Genomic DNA, 18,215 nt, shown 5'->3' on the forward strand with positions numbered 1-18,215 from the left:
CATGGCTGTTAACTCTGTATTAGGTCACTAACGTAGTGGTGAGAAACAGAATGCGAGGTCTTTGCTTCCAGATAGAATTTTGCTAGCAGGGATAAATGTAAGGGTGTGGGATTTGTTTGTTTGTTTTTTAGTTTGGTTTGGGGTTTTTTTTTTTGTGGGGTGGGGGTGGCAGGGGCAGTGCAATTTGTCTCAGTCTGCATTTTTAAGTCATGCCAGCAGCAGCATGGGCCCATCTTCAGTAGTGAGCACTCGGTGAGAAAGATGTAAATAGTCAAAGAAAAGTTTAGTCATAATTTGGATGAAAGCCAGTGAAAGTTAATACTTATGTTATTGGCAGTTTTCAAAGATCTGCCCTTCTCAAAGCATGATGTAATTTTTGAGAAATATAATTTTTTCAAGAAAAGTCTTTGTGCCAGAAGCATCACAAGCCGTTAAGCAGTCATACAAAATAAGTATTATAGTCAAATAGATATGAATAAAAGTAGCCCAATGTCAAAACATAAAAATAACTGCATATAGTCATAAGTGGAAGGAGATTAAAAAAACCAAACAACTGTCTCCCACGCTGGTTGTCCCAGCCACTGGATTATATGAAATGGATAGTTTTAGCTGCTTCTTCTTTCCACCACACTGACTCCTACTGACTTCTCTAGAACACAATCTGAAATTCAGGAGTTGCTGTATTCAAGTAACACAAAGAACCAAAATGTCAGCAAATAAATAGGGCTTCTCCAAGAAACTGCTCAAGACCTTCTGAACTGTAAAATGTATTACACTATAGTTAAGATCTGGAAGAAGGGGATGGACAGTAAACACTACAAATAAACACTTATGTCTTCAGCACAGGTATGCCTGCCTTTCTAGAAAATGCAATGAAAATGGGGAGACAACACGACAGAAGAAAAGCTCTAGTCCTTTTATCTCATCTGGAAGGCTGAAAAAGCTGTGTGGGGGAAACAAAATCATTTGTATCATACCCTGTTACTATTTATAGCATCTCTTCTGAAGCACTGAAATAGAGCAGTGGCAGACTTTGTACAAACTTTCACACAATTAACTGGATAGGGAATCTATAAAAGGCAGTAGCCCTGTTGTGCTAGTATTTCAACAATAAGGACTTTGTACTCTGCCTGGAATTAATGTAAAACCTGCATAGCTGTTCCCATTTGATGGCTGTTCCAGTTTGCTGGCTGTTGCTGGCAGGGATCCCAGTGGGTCCATGCTGGAGAGAGGGGAAAGGGAGAGCAACAACAACAGGAGCAAGTTACTGCTGGCTTTCACCCACACATGTTTTAGAGGATCAGGACTGCTCAGCACCTCTAGGAGCAAGAGGGATTTCGAACAAGAATAATTGACAAGAGGGTTTGTTTTCCACATTTTTAAAAGGGATTGGTCTTTTTTATTAGTCCTGATGATCATTCTATTGTGGCTTACTGGCTTACAGAGCTGATTTTTAGAGGCTGCTTGTTGCAGTGCTAGGTCTGGTTTAGCAAGCTGCAGCTTTCCCGGAAAGCACAGCGGGGCTGCTTAGGGCAAAGCGACTGATTCGCCTTCCCATAGTCCTTTTGGACTTCCCTGAGCTCCTGCTCCCACTGGCTGGGCTCTGTAACACAGTGACAGCAAAGGAGGCAGAGAAGGGACCCTCATGGTGGCTTCCGAAGATCTTTAATGTTACATCTTGTCCAGGTGGTTTCCTGAGGCTGAGGGACATCTTGACCACGGTGCAGGGGGGTTTTCTCAGGGGCCCCGGGGTGGTACACGGGCGGAGTTGGGGTACAGGAACCCACAGGGAGAGCCCAAGGGAGTGGCCAGGTCTAGGGGCAAGGGAAAGGGGGGGAACAATGTGGAATAAGAAAAGCAGTGGGTAAATAGACCACCACAGCTGCTGTTAGATTTATAAATTATGTTGGGTTTTCTCATTTAACATCTGAGGAAACTGGACAAGCCCTAGGGCCCAGTAATGGGTTCATCACATCATAGTGCTGTCAGTGAGAGCTCTGCTTTCAGAAGGAATCAGACCCTAACAGAGGAATGTGAATATGCATATTTAAATTGTGGTGGGTTTTTTCAATAAGTGTGGTCATTCATGTAGTCCTTCAGTAAGAGTAGTGCTCCTAAAATGGCTTGCAGTAAATCAGATAGTGCCACAACCAATGGTATTAAGATCTTTTTAATACTACCAGTATGCATCCTTGGCTCAAGTTCACAGTTTTGCTGAGGGGCTCTACATAAGTTTCTGTCTAAATATTGTTGTGCCTGCTGTGACCAGCTGGCTGTAGTGCAAGAACCTGTGGGGAGAAAGTGGAAGACAGCAGAACTGTTGTATGAGCTTGGAAAGCTTATCAACCCTCGGGAAGTCAAGGGGTTTCTTAAATGTTCAGGTCTGTCTCGTCCTTTTGCTCCACTACAGCTCACAAGGGCTGATCTTCAGCTACTTGGTGTAGACTGAAGATTTTCACTGTAATAGTTCTGGCTTGATCTTGTACCACAAGCTCTTTAAATGTAATGCTGCCTAACAGTTGCTGGGAAGGCAGAGGTCTGCCTCTGTTGTGAAAGCACCGTGAAGATATTGCCATGATAGGTGATGACCAGAGCCATCAGTCGTTGTTTGTTGTCACAGATTAATGGCTTCATGCACTTGCCACATCATTGCCCCAGCTCTGAAATATGGGACCAGAGTTCACTGGGCCCTTGGGGGAACTGCATCCAGGCTGTGACAGTGAAACACCGCTACACTGCCATCTCAAAAAGATTTGAGATCCTAGTAGTAAGTCCACCTGGAGTTATCAGCAGCTGGAAGCAGGCCAGACCTTGTAAAACTGCATGCAAAATCACCAGAACTGCTGGGCTCTGATTTCTTTCTTTTTTTTTTTTCCTTTTTCACCAGAATTTATATGACCAACTATGTAGCTGTTTCATAAAATGGAAAACTATGAAGTTTAGCAGGGAAAACAATGGTAAGAGAGACATTCACTGAGGCTCTTTCCTGGATTTTAGGTGTTGTGCTTAAGAAAATGTAAGCAGATAATCTCACTTTTTCCCTGCTACCACCACCCCAACTTAATGAGAATCTAAGAGCAGCTAATACAAATTTGGATCTATTGGTATTTCAAGACCTTTTACCCTGCTTTTATAAGACACAGAGGGTTAGGAGTATATATAATACATAGTATAGTATGCTCACTATGCATTTATCACATTGGGGTATCTATGAAATAACATCAGAAGATGTGTTCTAGCATAGGTATTTTACATCTGTAAGCTTCCATTGCAAACACCTTGAGCAACTAAAACGTGCAGAGATATTCTTAGGGTCTTCTAGGAAGATAATAAAGTTTAGGCCTGTTGCTGCCCCTTGATTTTGCAGATGGTCCCATGGTTTAAGAAGCATTTTCCAGACACTGTGTGTGGCAGTGGGTGCAGTAAATGCCACAGTCAAGCCATTGCCATAATGACCAGCGTGACTCCACACCAATCACCTTTGTGCTCCTGTCCCACTCGTTCCAGGAGCCTTAACAGGAGCATCCTATACCCCTGTCCAAGGGGTGCCTTGAGACTCTTGTAAGTATCCAACCACTCGTTCTACTGGGAATATCTGCACAGATCAGAGCAAATGTCAATAAAGAAATGCAGACACAAAATTCCTGTGTGAATAAATAATAATAACAACAACAATAATAAATAAGAATAAAACCCCTAGAAAATGATACCAGTATCATAAAACTCAAGGACTTCTGTACATATTCAGGAGCTCCATCTGCTGGCACTCTTTGGTTGCTGTTTGCACCTAATACTGAGTCCCCATAAAACTTTGAGAATAGTAGTTTAAAGTCTATTGTAAAACTTACAGTTGTTTTTTGCAATATTACCTCTTTTCTTTTGCTTTTAGGAGCTGCCTAAACGTTTGGCTAACCTTATGCTTGTTTCCAAGAACCTGCATATCAAATCCTTCCAAACCTAACTTTTTACTGATACTGGCTGATGATCTTGGTTTTGGAGATGTGGGTTGCTATGGCAATGATACAATAAGGTATGAAATTAATTACCTCTTCTGGGTGAACCTCATTTTAAAAAAATGTTGATGATACTTAGCATTAAAATTCATTATTAATTTATTTGTTTATCTAGATATACTTCTTTTCAAACTATGTACAAAATTAATGTTCTACAATAATTCCTACTGGAGGCATAATTATACAGGCGTGCTTGAGAAACTTTCTGGGACTTAGAACCTTCCAAATGTGTCTGTGCACTGTACTTGTCAGGCATGTGTATAATAAGTAAATTTCCACAATTCCAGGGTTGAAATATGAAGGAATGACATTAGAATTTAATATCAGTTAACAATTCTACTAGAGTTATGAAATGACAAGTCAGTCTGTGTGATACACTTATCCCTAGTGCAGTTACCAATCTGTATATAGATTGATTGAATGATATGTCTTTGTTCTAGCCTATTATTGTCTTGGATGTTGTGTTGTGAAGAGACTCTTTTTCCCTATGCTGTGTAGGATTTTGGTATGGGTTAAGGCTGAGATACCTTGTCTTTTTTTCCCTCCTTTTTTTTTTTTTTAGTTATTAATAAAAACTCATATACCTATGGAAAACTCATTTCTAAGGAGCCAAGATATATATATCTCAAAAATATATATAAAACACAGAACTTTTCTAGCTGAGTTGTAGGTAAACAGAAGTTTGTAAATTTGATGGTGATAGTCTCAACAAAACTAGGAGGAGCGGTATGCCATGAATTTCTGTGTAATACACTTTTATCAGACATGGGATTTTTCTCCTTAGGACCCCTAACATTGATGGCCTGGCAAAGGAGGGGGTGAGACTTACTCAGCACATTGCTGCAGCAGCTGTCTGTACTCCAAGCAGAGCCGCTTTCCTGACTGGCAGATACCCTATCAGATCAGGTTGGGCCTCTCGCCAATGATTTGCTGCAGTTAGTCTAGTCAGTGTTGATATTAAAAATCCCCTTAAATAAACCGTTTTAAAGAACAGTTAATCTTGGGATTTGGAGTCTCAGTGAGATGGGCAAAAAATAGAGATGACTAATGATTGATTTCTATGGGAAAATCCCCATATAAAACACATTTAATGTGGCTAAATGACAACACAGAAATGGATGAAAATCTAAACAGTACAAAGCACCCAGAGGTAGAAAAATGAAGAGGAAAATTGTGTAAATGTTGTATGTTCAGTGGCACTGGGATTATATTAAATGTAATATTTTTAATATCCTGGCAAACTTTTTCACAGTGAAATGTGTCAGACTGTAGAATAGTTCTCAGCAATTGTGTTTTAAAATAGATTTACTTCAGCCATGTAAATTTATGACAGAAGACTTCAGCCACTGCATATAGCAGTAATAATCAGTATAGTTTCAGATGTGATTCTGACTCGCTTAAGGAGAAATGTAATCATTAACTGTACATTTCAGAAGTGTGTACCCCTAACTCTGTAAGCCTTTTGTTCTAAGATAAAACTTACTTTCTTTTTTTTTTTTTAACATCATGCTTAGATAGAACTTTGATTGTAAGAGGTTGCTTAATGTCCAGATGTAGGTGTCTTCCTGCCATTTTTAGACACCCCATCATAGCTGAGGTATCTGCATTGGACTAGCATATAACGACATGGAACTTGGAAAACACATCATCCTGGAGGTCAAGCAGAATATCCTAGGGCATAGGAAATGGTTTATGAAGAGGCACTAGTCGTAGGCAGCTGAGTTCCATTCATTAGAAAGCAGAGTCTGAGAAGACTGAAAATGTGAAACCTGGCTTGTTTTATTTTAAATATTATTATTCCTCTCTAGGCATGGCATCTAGCACTCAGCGGCAGGTTCTCTTCTGGAACGGGGGTTCTGGGGGGCTCCCACCAAATGAAACTACTTTTGCCAGAATACTCTACCAGCAGGGTTATTCTACAGCACTTGTAGGTATGAGACAAAGAAACTCGTTGCCTTTTTCATTGTTTGTTATTCTAATTAGGTTGCTTCTGTAAATACATTTTTTGGTCAAAATGTCCAAGATTGGTTAAACTAGATTTTCTTGTATGCACAGCTTTCAAAATCAGCAGGGCTTTTAGAACACAATCCACAACTCCCAGCATCAGTACAGCATATCTGGTAGATCCAAAATGAGGTGTATGGAATACGTAAATACACATTGCAAATGGAAGTAAATTCATAGGAAAGAATCTTGTTTGCCCAGTACAGGTTGCTTTAGGATGAGCCAACAGAGATATTCACTGATGTATTAGAGCAGAAAAATGTCATCTGCCAGTTAGCACCAAGACACCACAGTGGTCTTAATTATATCAATTTCAGCACAGTGGTCTTAATTATATTGACTTCAGCAAGGTTTTTAACACTGTCTCTCACAACATCCTCATAGGCAAACTCTGGAAGTGTGGACTGGATGAGTGGACAGGGAAGTGGGTTGAGAGCTGGCTGAACAGCAGATCCCAGAGGGATCAGTGGCACAAGGTCTAGTTGTCACTAGTGGTGTCCCCAAGGGCCAACACTGAGCCCAGTATTCTTTAACTTATTCATCAGTAATGAAGATAATTAGGGGACTGGAGCATCTCTCTTATGAGGACAGGCTGAGGGAGCTGGCCCTATTCAGCCTTGAGAAGAGATGGCTGAGAGGGGGCCTCATCAATGTCTGTCAGAATCTGAAGGGAGGGTGCCAAGAGAGTGGAGCCAGGCTCTTCTTGGTGGTGCCAAGCAATAGGACAAGAGGCAAGGGGCAGAAACTGATGCACAGGAATCTCCACCTGAACATAAGGAAGAACGTCTTTACTGTGTGGGTGACATCGGAACAGATTGCTCAGAGAGGGTGTGGAGTCTCCCTCACTGGAGATATTTAAGAACTGTCTGGACACAATCCTATGCCATGTGCTCTGGGACGACCCTCCCTGAGCAGGGAGGCTGGCCCAGATGACCACTGTGGTCCCTTCCAATGGTGCCTGTAGTTTCTGTTATTTAAGCATTCTGCTGATTATCACAGTTATGATGTCCCTTAATTTCTGCAAAAGTGTATTCTGTCAGAAAGCTGAAAGAGTCCCATTGACTTCAGTGGATCTTATATCAAAATACATGTCCAAAAAAAAAAGAAAATTCTGGTAACTTATTGCTAATTTTGCCTGAACAGTGATTAAAGGCTGTGTCGTTGAAGCACCTCTTATTTTAAAATTCTTTATACTCTTTTGTAATGTGCTTAATTGCAATTACTGTGCTTTTCACACCTGTGCTCAACTCCACACCCTGAGGTGTGCATTTAGTTCCTAAAATGAAGCAAGTCTCAGTGACATACTGACTTCACACACTGCTCACTGCAGTCTGATGCAGCTTATAGTGTAAACCGCATTCAAATACGCAAGTGAAGTACAGGACAGGTCAGCACTTGTCAGAAGTTATTTGTCTAGGTAATAGCCCTAAGCTCATGGCTATAGACTGTCCTTCATTGTCATGATAAGTACACTGCCCTGTAATATGACTCCAGTAAGGTTCATTATCAGTGTATAACATATTCTAATATGTCCAATTCTACTGGATAATTGTAATAGCCTATTTCTGCTACTCATACAGTGAATATGGTCACACAGAGATAATTTGTGCACCTGCGTCCTGAAATTTGTTCCTGGATTGTGAAGGTCAGATAGAACTTGTGTGTAAAATAGTTCATATTTTTGCACTTAGCCTTGTGCCAAATGAAAGAGCTTTCTCAGTTTCTCCCTATCAGGTTATGCATTAATGCATGGCTACTTCATCATGTGAAAAATAATAAGCAACAACTTTTGCAACCATATTTGTTCTTACTCTGGGAGGTGTCTGAGCTGGACCATTGCCCTGCATGTAATTTAAACAGATAGGTGAGGAAAAGCAGCTGTTCTAGACAAAGTGCCAATGCACTATTGCTCCCTGAGCCCATCCCCATTCCATACCAGCTCTGCCCTTGGCTTCACCTTAACTGAGAAATACAGGCAGACACACCCTAGAGTTGTAATATTGGATTTAAGATCTTTTATTTTTATTTCCAGGGAAGTGGCATATGGGTGTGAACTGCAAAACCCACCGTGATCACTGCCACCATCCTTTAAATCATGGGTTTGATTATTTTTATGGTATGCCTTTTACCCTTGTGAATGAGTGTCAAGGCACAGACGACCCTGAATTGGCCAAGTCTTTGCAAGATACATATTGGTTTTACACTCAGATGATCATCCTTGCAGTATTTACTCTTGTGATTGGAAAACTTGCCAATTTATTCCCAGTAAAATGGAAAATAATCATCTGTCTGGCTATCTGTGGTCTCCTTCATTTCATCTCCTGGTTCTCCAGCTATGGTTTCACCAAGTACTGGAACTGTATCCTGATGAGAAACCATGATATCACTGAACAACCAATGAACCTACAAAAAACTACTTCTAATATGCTGAAGGAAGCAATTACATTCATTGAAAGGTAATCAACAGAGGTGAGGAGCAGATCGGGGGGGAGGGAGTGATACTGTGCCTTCTGCCAGTAGGAACAGAAAAATGATCCTAGGCTGGTGAATGGACTATCATAGAAAGTGTCATATGAAGTTAATATTTTACAAAAGGGAGAGTAGTAGTGAGTTTTGTTTAGTTTTGCAGTTTTGTTTCTTTTGTTTCCCCAAAGGTGCCCTTCATTTACTATCAGTAACATTAACTGGAATTGCAAAAAAACACAAAGTCTTTAAAAGTATTCATGTGTTAAGTCTGGGCATATCCATATTTCTGTCAGGGTTTAAGGGTTGTGCGTTTGTTTTTTAAAGGAAATTTGATGCAATACAAATTCCTTCTCTAAAACTTTGAGCATAAGTAATGTCAGATTCCTAGGATATCCTACCTGGCTTGATGTTGAAGGGATACAGTTTCGCTGTGGGTGAAACCTACTGATATGACCCACTGCAAGTGATATCTGCCTCCTCCACGAGGGCACCTCGGATGCCCAGTGACATATATCCATGTTTAAGCTTAGGCAAGTGAGTCCTATTCTCCTTGCTTCCAAGAATGTGTCAATCTTTTGTCTATGACCTCTTCTAGTTCTTTATTTAATGTTCTACACCTGTCTAATTTGGAACTGGAAAAAGAAAGGGCCCATTACTGTTTTGGTCTTAATACAGAACAAACATCTTAGAGGGATATGTTTTAATCCCCTCTGTCTCCTACAACCTCAACACTGAAAGATGTCAAAAAACAAAAATCTTTTTGGTTAGATCACAACAATAATAATATTAATTGAGATAGTAACTGCAATACCACTGTTATATTTCGGGTTGTGTGACAGTTTGAAGAGAAATGACTATTGTTTTCTTTTATTTCAGAAACAAGCATAGACCATTTCTTCTCTTTGTTTCCCTTTTACATGTTCACACCCCTCTCATTACCACAGAGAAGTTTCAGGGCAGAAGCAGGCATGGCCTGTATGGTGATAATGTAGAGGAGATGGACTGGATGGTGGGTAAGTGTTGGTCTTGAAGGAAATTCTTCATTCAGTTGAATGAGGAAAAGATATTAAAGGGGTGATCACCAAACTCCCTTTTGGCATCTGTAAAAATCAGTGAACTCACCTTGGTTACACAGTTGGTTTCAGGGTTTGCCATACCATAACCATACAATACCTCTTTTTAATTTTCTTAAGATGAAAGCTTAAACTGTCCTTATAAGGATTTTTTCTTTATCTTTTTTTAAATGAGATGCTCCTATGCTGAAGTGTTACATGCAGTCAAATAACCAGATATATGCCTGATCATGTTGTTAATCAAAATGTATGACGTTTCTTCAGCTCTGGTCTTAGAAGATGTAAAGAGTGTTGCTGCTGAATATTACTTTATATGGTGGTTGTTTTGTGTACTTACTCATTTTCATCAAAGAAATAATAGATCAGAACCCTCTCCTAGCCAGAAGTCCAAGTTAGAAAGCTATGGAGTTTCACTTAATAAATTGTGTGAAGTCAGTGACGACTTACTTAGGTCATAATCTAGGCTCTTGAGTACCAATCAGGTTAAGTTTCTGATTGGCTTAATTAGGTTTAAAAACCTAAACTTAGTTTTTCCTTTTCTATGAGAGGGCAAGAGACAGCTACTGTTTGTATTTAGTCAAAAGTGAAGACTGTATTAACAAATTAATTGCCTCCTGTCGAGGTCATGATTCAATCCCTGAACCTTTTTTCCCCCCAATAACCACATCTACAAAACTGTAATTTGAGAGGAGCCTGACTGCTTTCAAAGGGCAGGCTGAAAACTCCTGCAAGATCCAGTTGAAGCAGAGGACTCAGCCATGCTCCTCTTTCCTCTTTTGGCACTAGTCATCTTCAGACACAGGCTGTGTAAGCAGAGCTGGATAGCAGAAGTCAAGATGTAAGAAACATGTAGTTGAAACTGGATAGCAGTTAATGAGGACAGAATTCTCCAGAGTTGGATAGCTCTTGATTTGGGATCTAATTCAGAATCAATATGCCTAGACTCAATCTAAACACTTTTTGGGAGAAGGTTTTGTAGGTAAGGTCAATAACTAGTTTCACCAAGGAGAGACAGGAAGTCTGTAAAGGAAAAGAGATTGAGCAAAAGTGCTGATCACTGGCTTGTGGTTTTTTCTTGTGCAGTTCAGCTTTTGCTGCTGCTTCTTTAGGTATGGAAGCTGTTCTTGGCAAATATCTTTTGATGCAGAAGATGATGAAGAGAATTAATTGAAGATAAATCACATTCTATATAAACATTTGATGCAATCAGTACCGAAAAGATTCCTTATGAAGTTAGGTTTGAATTACAGTCTGTGAAGTTTTTACCACTGACATCAGGAATTATTTTGGTTGATAGTATGCAGCCTGGTCTCAAGAGTCCTTGTTCGGTTCCTGATGACACACAGCAGTTTTCTGTGGTTAGTAATCAGAGCAGCACTATTATTTAAGCTTTTCAAGATGTTTGAGGCTAAATAGTTAAGACAATTCTTGATGCAGAATCTATGGAATAAAGCTGACAGAGTATTTTGAGTAGCTTGAATAAAAGTATCACTCATTTATTTTCCAATTGGTTTTATAAAAAGTTTTATAAACATTCATCAGCTTTCTCTTGGGCTCTTATTATTTCATAGAATCATAGAATATGCTGAGTTGGAAGGGACCAATCAGGATCATTAAAGTCCAACTCCTACCCTGCAGGACACCCCAGGAATGACAGCATGTGCCTGAGAGTATTGTCCAAACAGTTCTTAAACTCTGTCAGGCTGGTGCTGTGACCACTTCCCTGGGGAGCTGTTCCAGTGCCCAACCACCCTCTGGGTGAAAAACTTTTTCCTGATATGTTACTCAAACCTCCCTGAACACTGCTTCTTGTAATTTCCTTGGGTCCTGCCACCAGTCCTGAGAGTGAAGAGAACTTGCCCCTACATTAGCCCCTCATAAGGATGTTGAAAAGTGCTAACAGGTCTCCCCTCAGTCTCCCCTTCTCCAGGCTGAACAGACCAAGTGACCTCAGCTGCTCCTCATACAGCCTCCCCTCAAAGCCCTTCATCATCCTCATGGCCCTCCTTTGGATGCTCTCTTTTTCATATTGTAGTGCCCAAAATTGCCCCCAGCACTCGAGGTGAGGCTGCCCCAGTGCAGAGCAGAGCAGGACAATCCCCTCCCTTGTCTGGTTGTCGATGCTGATGCTCCCCAGAATATGGTTGGCCCTCCTGGCTGCCAGGGCACTGCTGACTCATGTTCAACTTAACATCGACCAGGACCCCCAGGTGTCTTTCTGCAGTGCTGCTTTCCTGCCTCTCCTTCCCCAGCGTACACACATAGCAAAGGCTGCCGTCTCCCAGGGGCAGGATCCAGCAGTTTCACTTTTTAAACCTCGCATGGCTGGTGATTGCCCATCTCTCTAATTTGTCAAGCTCTCTTTGCATTGAATATGGTAGATCATAACAGAATTTATTCAGGCAAATGGAAGGTCTCAGTCTTCAGTGAATTTGGAGTCAAGACCTAAAAAATCTGACTGCATCTCCTGATGTAATTAATTATGGTGTTTTGCTTTGTTTATAGGCAGGCTTCTGGATGTTATTGACAAAGAGGACTTGAAGAATACCACATTCATTTATTTTGGATCTGATCATGGAGGATTCTTAGAGGCTCACAGAGGAAATTCTCAGTTGGGTGGATGGAATGGGATATATAAAGGTAAAATTTTAGAAGTGTGTACATGCATAAGACTTCCTCTTAAAAAAAAAAAAAATTATAGAGAAAAATATATCCGAACAGACTATATTTAATAAACTATATGATGGGATTATAATCTTGGACTGTAGGGCTGAAAAAAAATCAGGGCATCTGCTATTCATAGGGCTGGGGCTGAGTAGAGAGCCAGAATCACTTCCCTCAACCTGCTGCCAATGCTCTTACTAATGCACACCAGGATTCCCTTGGCCTTCTTGGCCCCAAGGGCGCTGCTGGCTCATGGAGAGCTCGTTGTCCACCAGAATACCCAGGTCCTTCTCTGCAGAGTTGCTTTCCAGCAGGTCTGCACCCAGCCTGTAATGGGACATGGGGTTATTCTTCCCAAGGTACAGGACCCTGCATTTGCCTTTACTGAATTTCAAAATGTTCCTCTCTACAGATTATCTGTGTCAACACTGGCAGGTATCTTGATGTTTATTTTCTTAATATAGTGTTCCAGTTTCTCACCCACCATATAGAAGTTTCTTCTAGACTCTCTATGGCTGGCTTGCAACATAAGCTCTAGGGAAGTGAAGATCTATGGTATCTCTTGTATGTGCTCCCTCCAGATTACTAAGCCTTTAAAAGCCACTCTGGCATTTACTGTATAATGAAGTCTGAAAGCTGCATCCATCATGTTTCCCTGTAGAAGAAGAGTCATGTGCACCTTGACCTTCTCAGCACCACAATGCACATTGTCTAGCACTAAGTTACTTGATGAGCCACACAAGCAATGTTTGATACAGCTGGGATCCACTCACACACAGTCCTAAATGCAAAATTAGCCTTTAGTTCTTGTTAAGAAGTTTCCATGCCAGTAACAAATGCAAAAAGGCCAAGAGGCTCACTTGAGTAGCTTAGAATCTGATCTAAGGAATTCACTTCCACTAGCTGAACAGAAGTATATTAGTAACAGGAGAGTCCAGAGGGGAAAGAGAAATGTGATCAGGGAGGGAATTCAGTATGAGAGGACGAAGATGAAATGATGCCTGCTTAGAAAGAAGGCAAGAGGGGATACAATATCAATTTAGATATCAATAATAGAAAAACGTAACTATTTAAGTCCACATACAGCAGAACAGGGGATATCCCAGTGAAACTAACTAGCAAGATTAAAAAATACAGTTTAATTAATAAATATCTGTAAAACTCACTCTTGCTATTGGAAACTGCATATTAAAAAAAGCAAGCAGATAAATAAGCAGCACATACAAATAATGAGAAGAGCCACTACTGAATGACAGTCTACTGTTTTCCAGGATTTAGAGCGTTTTCATTAAAGTTACATGAATATTCTAAAAGTTTTAAAACTGTTTATTATACACGTGCAATAAACATGTGACATCTTTTATTCTTTTAGCTTTTTTGACACTTCTACCCCTTCTGTAACAGGTGGAAAAGGAATGGGAGGCTGGGAAGGAGGAATCCGTGTTCCAGGTATAGTTAGATGGCCAGGAGTGTTACCTGCAGGCACAGTTATCGATGAACCTACAAGCCTTATGGACATCTATCCTACAGTAGTGCAACTGGCTGGAGGGGCAGTGCCTCAGGACAGGTACAGAGGTGGCATCATAAACCATATTGCATCTCTTTCTTTATTTAGACAGAAGCTGTGTCATGCATCCTAACAGCCACAGGTTAAATTCTTTTTGTTTCCAAACCAGGCAATTCTCTAGCTTTCTTTCTGCACAGGTTTCCCCATCTCATCTGCTTATGTGGAAAAGGCAAAGAAAAAAGCATAGGTGTTATCAAGGGTCATTTAGCTAACTCAGCCCTTCTGTCACTGAAGGCAACTTGGTTGATTTGGGTCACAAGGATGACTGTGGAAAAAAAAAGAGACTTCTCAAAAGGACACATGAAAGTGTGGGTGGCTAAGCCATTTCAGCAAAAAGCATAAAAGTACTGGTAGAGTGTAACTAAACCAACTATTAGACAGTTCAGTAAGTGGCTTCTTTTTTTAATATTTTTACAGAGCCTGCAGCTCACAGAGCTGTCAGCGATTTCCATTTCAGGTAGCAGAATTAAAACCTGTGAACTGTGCCTTCACTATTGTTATCACATCCAGGAAAATTACAGTAATGGTGACTGATCTCCCCAGGCAGGATGTGTGAACTAGCTGTAAATGCAAAAACTTCTAGTAACTGCTAATTATTGGTGTCCACCCAATTAAAAATCTCCGGGCTCATTAGCTAAACAGTACCTTGGTTTAGTGATGACACTTGAAATCCTAATGCTGCACACATACAGAGTGAGTACTGCTCATGCTCCAGCTGCAGACTTAAAATTCTTAAACTGTCTGGTGACTCTAGTCCTCTCTGTCAGGGTCGTGGATGGGCACACCTTGCTGCCCCTGCTGCAGGGGACAGTGAAGCACTCTGGGCACGAGTTCCTGTTCCACTACTGCGGTGTGTTTCTGCATGCAGTGCGCTGGCACCAGAAGGACAGTGAGTATAAACATCCCCCTCCTGCAGGTCAGAAATGATGTAATGTCCTCTAGCTTCCCATAAAGTATCATGTAAAAATGTACATACACACATATACACACACACCTATATATATATATATATGTATGTATACACACATATATTTGTATATGGAATACGTTCATTGTTTCAAACTCTCAGTTCTTCTTCTCATTGTTAGCTGTCTTGCCTTGCCTGAGATGAAGGGGTTTGCTTCCTGGGACATAGAGCTTCAAGAATCTCTCAGTATTCTTAGAGATCTCTCTTTGTTTCTCTGTGATGCACACCGTTTTTTGTGAACACAGAAAGTTTCTGGGGAGAGAAAGCTGTGTCTGACTGCCCCAACTCCTGGAAAATATTCCTGTTGAGGAGTCATGCCACACTTCCTTACTGAAAGGCTAAATACATACTTGAGTCAAGTGGGGCATTTGAAGAATTGCTTTTCAGGTTGTCCTGCTGTTCTCACCTAACTTAGATTGCTTGTTCTTCTAAGCTATGTAAGTTCTACTTAAGTAGCTGTGCATACAATATGCAGATGCAGGGTAGATTTTGTGGCATTTCATGTTCCTATGAAGCCATGTGCACATCTAGATTTCTTATGCATGCCTTTCTACAATTTTTCCCATTGAACCTCAACTGTTCATGGCAAGGAGCCTAAAAACAATGCCATGTTCTGCATATAAAAGACCAGCTAGCCAAATACGTAGCTCAGCTCTCAGCCAGGCCAAAAATTTTGATTCTTTGCTCCAACTGCAGTTTCTTCTGACTGGGCTGATAAGACTTTTTAGAGTCTATTTTAGCTCGTTTACAAGTATGTCACACTCACATTTCATATTTATTATCTGTTTATATCTGTCTGTTGATCAGCCTAGATATGAAGCCATTGTGTCTTGATGTCACCCAGGCAGGACCCATCCTTTAAGGCCTTCACTGAAGCCAAAAGAATCCTTTCCTTTACCTCTGCACCATAAGTCTTATTAGTGACAGTCCATTTCTTTCTGCTCAGTAAACTGATTGATTGTTATGAGATGGGTTTGAGAGATGTTTGGATTGGAGCAGCAGGTTTCCTTTCCCTGGAATATATTAAATTAACACACTGCCCTAACATGCACATGCACACTTCAGATTCTGTCAGAGCTACTTCAGTAGCAAATTGTATATCCCTCTTTGCCTCTTGGAGATGAGTGAAACCCCCACTGCTTTATCAGCACTGATTTCTACTACCTTTTTTTTCCTTTTATCCTTCTGTGACCCAGCTGTCTGCTCAGCTCACCAGCACAGGTTAATTAAAATCAGCCTCACTCTATCCTTCAAAGTGAACTAACAAGGACCTGGCTGTCTCCCACTCTGCAACTCCAGTAATTATCTGCAGCTGTGAAAAGTGAATGCTAAAATTTAGCAGAATCAGAACAATTCTCCCCAGACATTCTACACTCACTACCCCAAATTGCCATACAGTATATAAGGTCTAAAGAATTCAGCTCAATTATTTATGGAAAAGAATGACTATCTACTTCAGTATTTCTGAACACTGATCACAAATTCCTATGTACATCTAGGTAAGTCCATCTGTCCATCTCATATTTTATTTTAGTAATATCACAACAGCACTCCAACTAGAGTCACATACTCAGAGAGTGCTTGTTTAACTCCTTTTAACAAATATCTATGTATGCTACCTGACCAACAGACGTAAGAAGCAAATCCCATGCTCTGGGCACCCTGATATCACAGAGGATGCTTGCAGTTCTGTCACAAGACAAACATCTTTTTAGTAACAAGACAGGGATAAGCTTAAGGATGCAGAGCACATCCAGCCAGCAGCAAAGCAAATACTCAAACAGACCTAAGGAGTATCTGTCTGTCCTTAGTAAGCCGTCAGAAAGTTAAAAGATTTCAGCTTTATTTCCAGATCCATGATATTCTGAGCTGGAAGGGACCCATAAGGATCATCAAGTTCAACTCTTAAGGAAATGACCCATCCAGGGATTGAACCCACAAGCTTGGCATTATCACCACCATGCTCTAACCCTTTTTCTTTCAGAAATCCACATTCTTTATCCTTTCTTTCACAATTTCAGAAATGGAGGTATCTAACATTTACTTCATTTTCTTACACCAAAACATTTCAGAACCATTGAGACAGCATCCCTCCATAAAAGTGCAGAAGCAGGATGTGGAAGCTATGGGGTGAAAATTAAGAGACACAGAGCCAGCCAGCTAGCCCGCAACTGGATATTTTAAGCTAAGATATTACCTAAACCTTAATATCTTTTATGTGCTCTCCTTCACCTTCTAAGAAGTTTTAAAATTTTATTTATTCACAAAATATTGTTCTAGCAGTAGTGACAAGACAGAGTGTGAACCATAAAGCTGCAGGCTCCAGACATAAAGAACAGCTCTGGACACAAGAGAAGAAAGGGAGAAAAGTTCAGCTGACTCCATTGAACCAAAAAGAATATTCCATGTAGGAACAATGGAGTTGTCAGCTCTTTAATGCTTTGAGCACAGAAGTGGCTCCAAGTGGTGAATGTCCTCTTTCTTCTTGTCTCCTTTTTCAGACATAGTATCTAATTGCTGTCTTCTTGCTGGGCACATCTTCGCCTCTGAGTTCAGTGTAGTGCTTTCTAAATGTGGGGTAAGGAATAGGAGAGAAAAGAGGAGGGAGGGAGAAGTAAAATGTCCTGATGAACTGCATTCAGATGTAGTCCAAGTAATTTACCACTTTTTCACTACAAGTTACAAACCTGTGCTTATCCCATGGTCAGTACAAGAGCCTGATGAAGTACAAGCTCTAAAGCTGCGAACTATTTGCCTTCTTCATGTAAACTTAAAAACTAGACTCCAGATTTTACTGTTTTAAAGGCCTGCAATTACCACCCTTTTTGGAAGTGTACTGGAACATGAGCAGAGAAATAAGCTGTGGTCAGTTTCTGCATAAATATGCTTCTTCACTCAGATGTACAGAGCCAGAACAACCATCTACCAATACTTACACCCAGAAACTGGGGACTACATTCTCCATTTCTCCCCCTCCAAGAGGCATGAAAAGTTTTAAAGGGGAACAAGGAAGTGGCAGATTGCGTCTGTACTGAAAATATTGGGCGAACCATCCATATACTGCACATGGTACCCAGAGCCAAGGTGCACCCATGAGCCACAAAAAACCATCTGAATCCCTGCCAGCTTCCACAACACCTTTTCCCTGTATGCGACAGGGATGGTCCTGTCTTCTCCTTTGTTGTTCCAAGCTGTTGCGTTGCTTGGTTTCCTGCGTTGGTTTAGCAAGCCGCAAACCTTCCCGGGGAGCGCAGCGGGGCTGCTGCGGGGAGAGCGGCTGTTCCGCTTCCCGCAGCCCTTCCGCACGGCCCCGCGCTCCTGCTCCGGCCAGCTGGGCTCCGCAACACCAGATGATGAAGGAGGCGGAAAGGGTCCCTGCATGGCGACCTCGGAGGAATGTTTATTCACAAGACAGAGGTTCCACAGAGGCAGAGGTCAGGGAGCCGGGGCTTTTCTCAGGG

The 18,215-nt window shown here is 41.0% G+C and overlaps 1 protein-coding gene across 9 annotated transcripts in view; it reads left to right on the top strand.

The window, feature by feature from the left end:
• The window catches only part of LOC104686005 (arylsulfatase D-like), a 31,517-nt gene that overhangs the window by 3,596 nt on the left and 9,706 nt on the right, over positions 1-18,215 (top strand). For 4 of the 9 annotated variants that reach the window (XM_019282923.3, XM_019282924.3, XM_010394145.4 and 1 more), the window contains 8 exons: positions 3,890-4,030; positions 4,798-4,919; positions 5,822-5,944; positions 8,050-8,473; positions 9,360-9,496; positions 12,062-12,196; positions 13,625-13,787; positions 14,555-14,676. In XM_019282923.3, coding sequence (XP_019138468.3) covers positions 3,890-4,030; positions 4,798-4,919; positions 5,822-5,944; positions 8,050-8,473; positions 9,360-9,496; positions 12,062-12,196; positions 13,625-13,787; positions 14,555-14,676 — 1,367 coding nt within the window. Of the gene's footprint in view, positions 1-1,215; positions 1,363-2,885; positions 2,958-3,367; positions 3,562-3,889; positions 4,031-4,797; positions 4,920-5,821; positions 5,945-8,049; positions 8,474-9,359; positions 9,497-12,061; positions 12,197-13,624; positions 13,788-14,554; positions 14,677-18,215 lie in introns of those variants that run through there. The other 5 variants (XM_019282920.3, XM_019282919.3, XM_019282916.3 and 2 more) reach the window with 4 other exon arrangements.

The sequence above is a fragment of the Corvus cornix genome, chromosome 1 (genome assembly GCF_000738735.6).
Source record: "Corvus cornix cornix isolate S_Up_H32 chromosome 1, ASM73873v5, whole genome shotgun sequence".
NCBI lineage: Eukaryota > Metazoa > Chordata > Aves > Passeriformes > Corvidae > Corvus > Corvus cornix.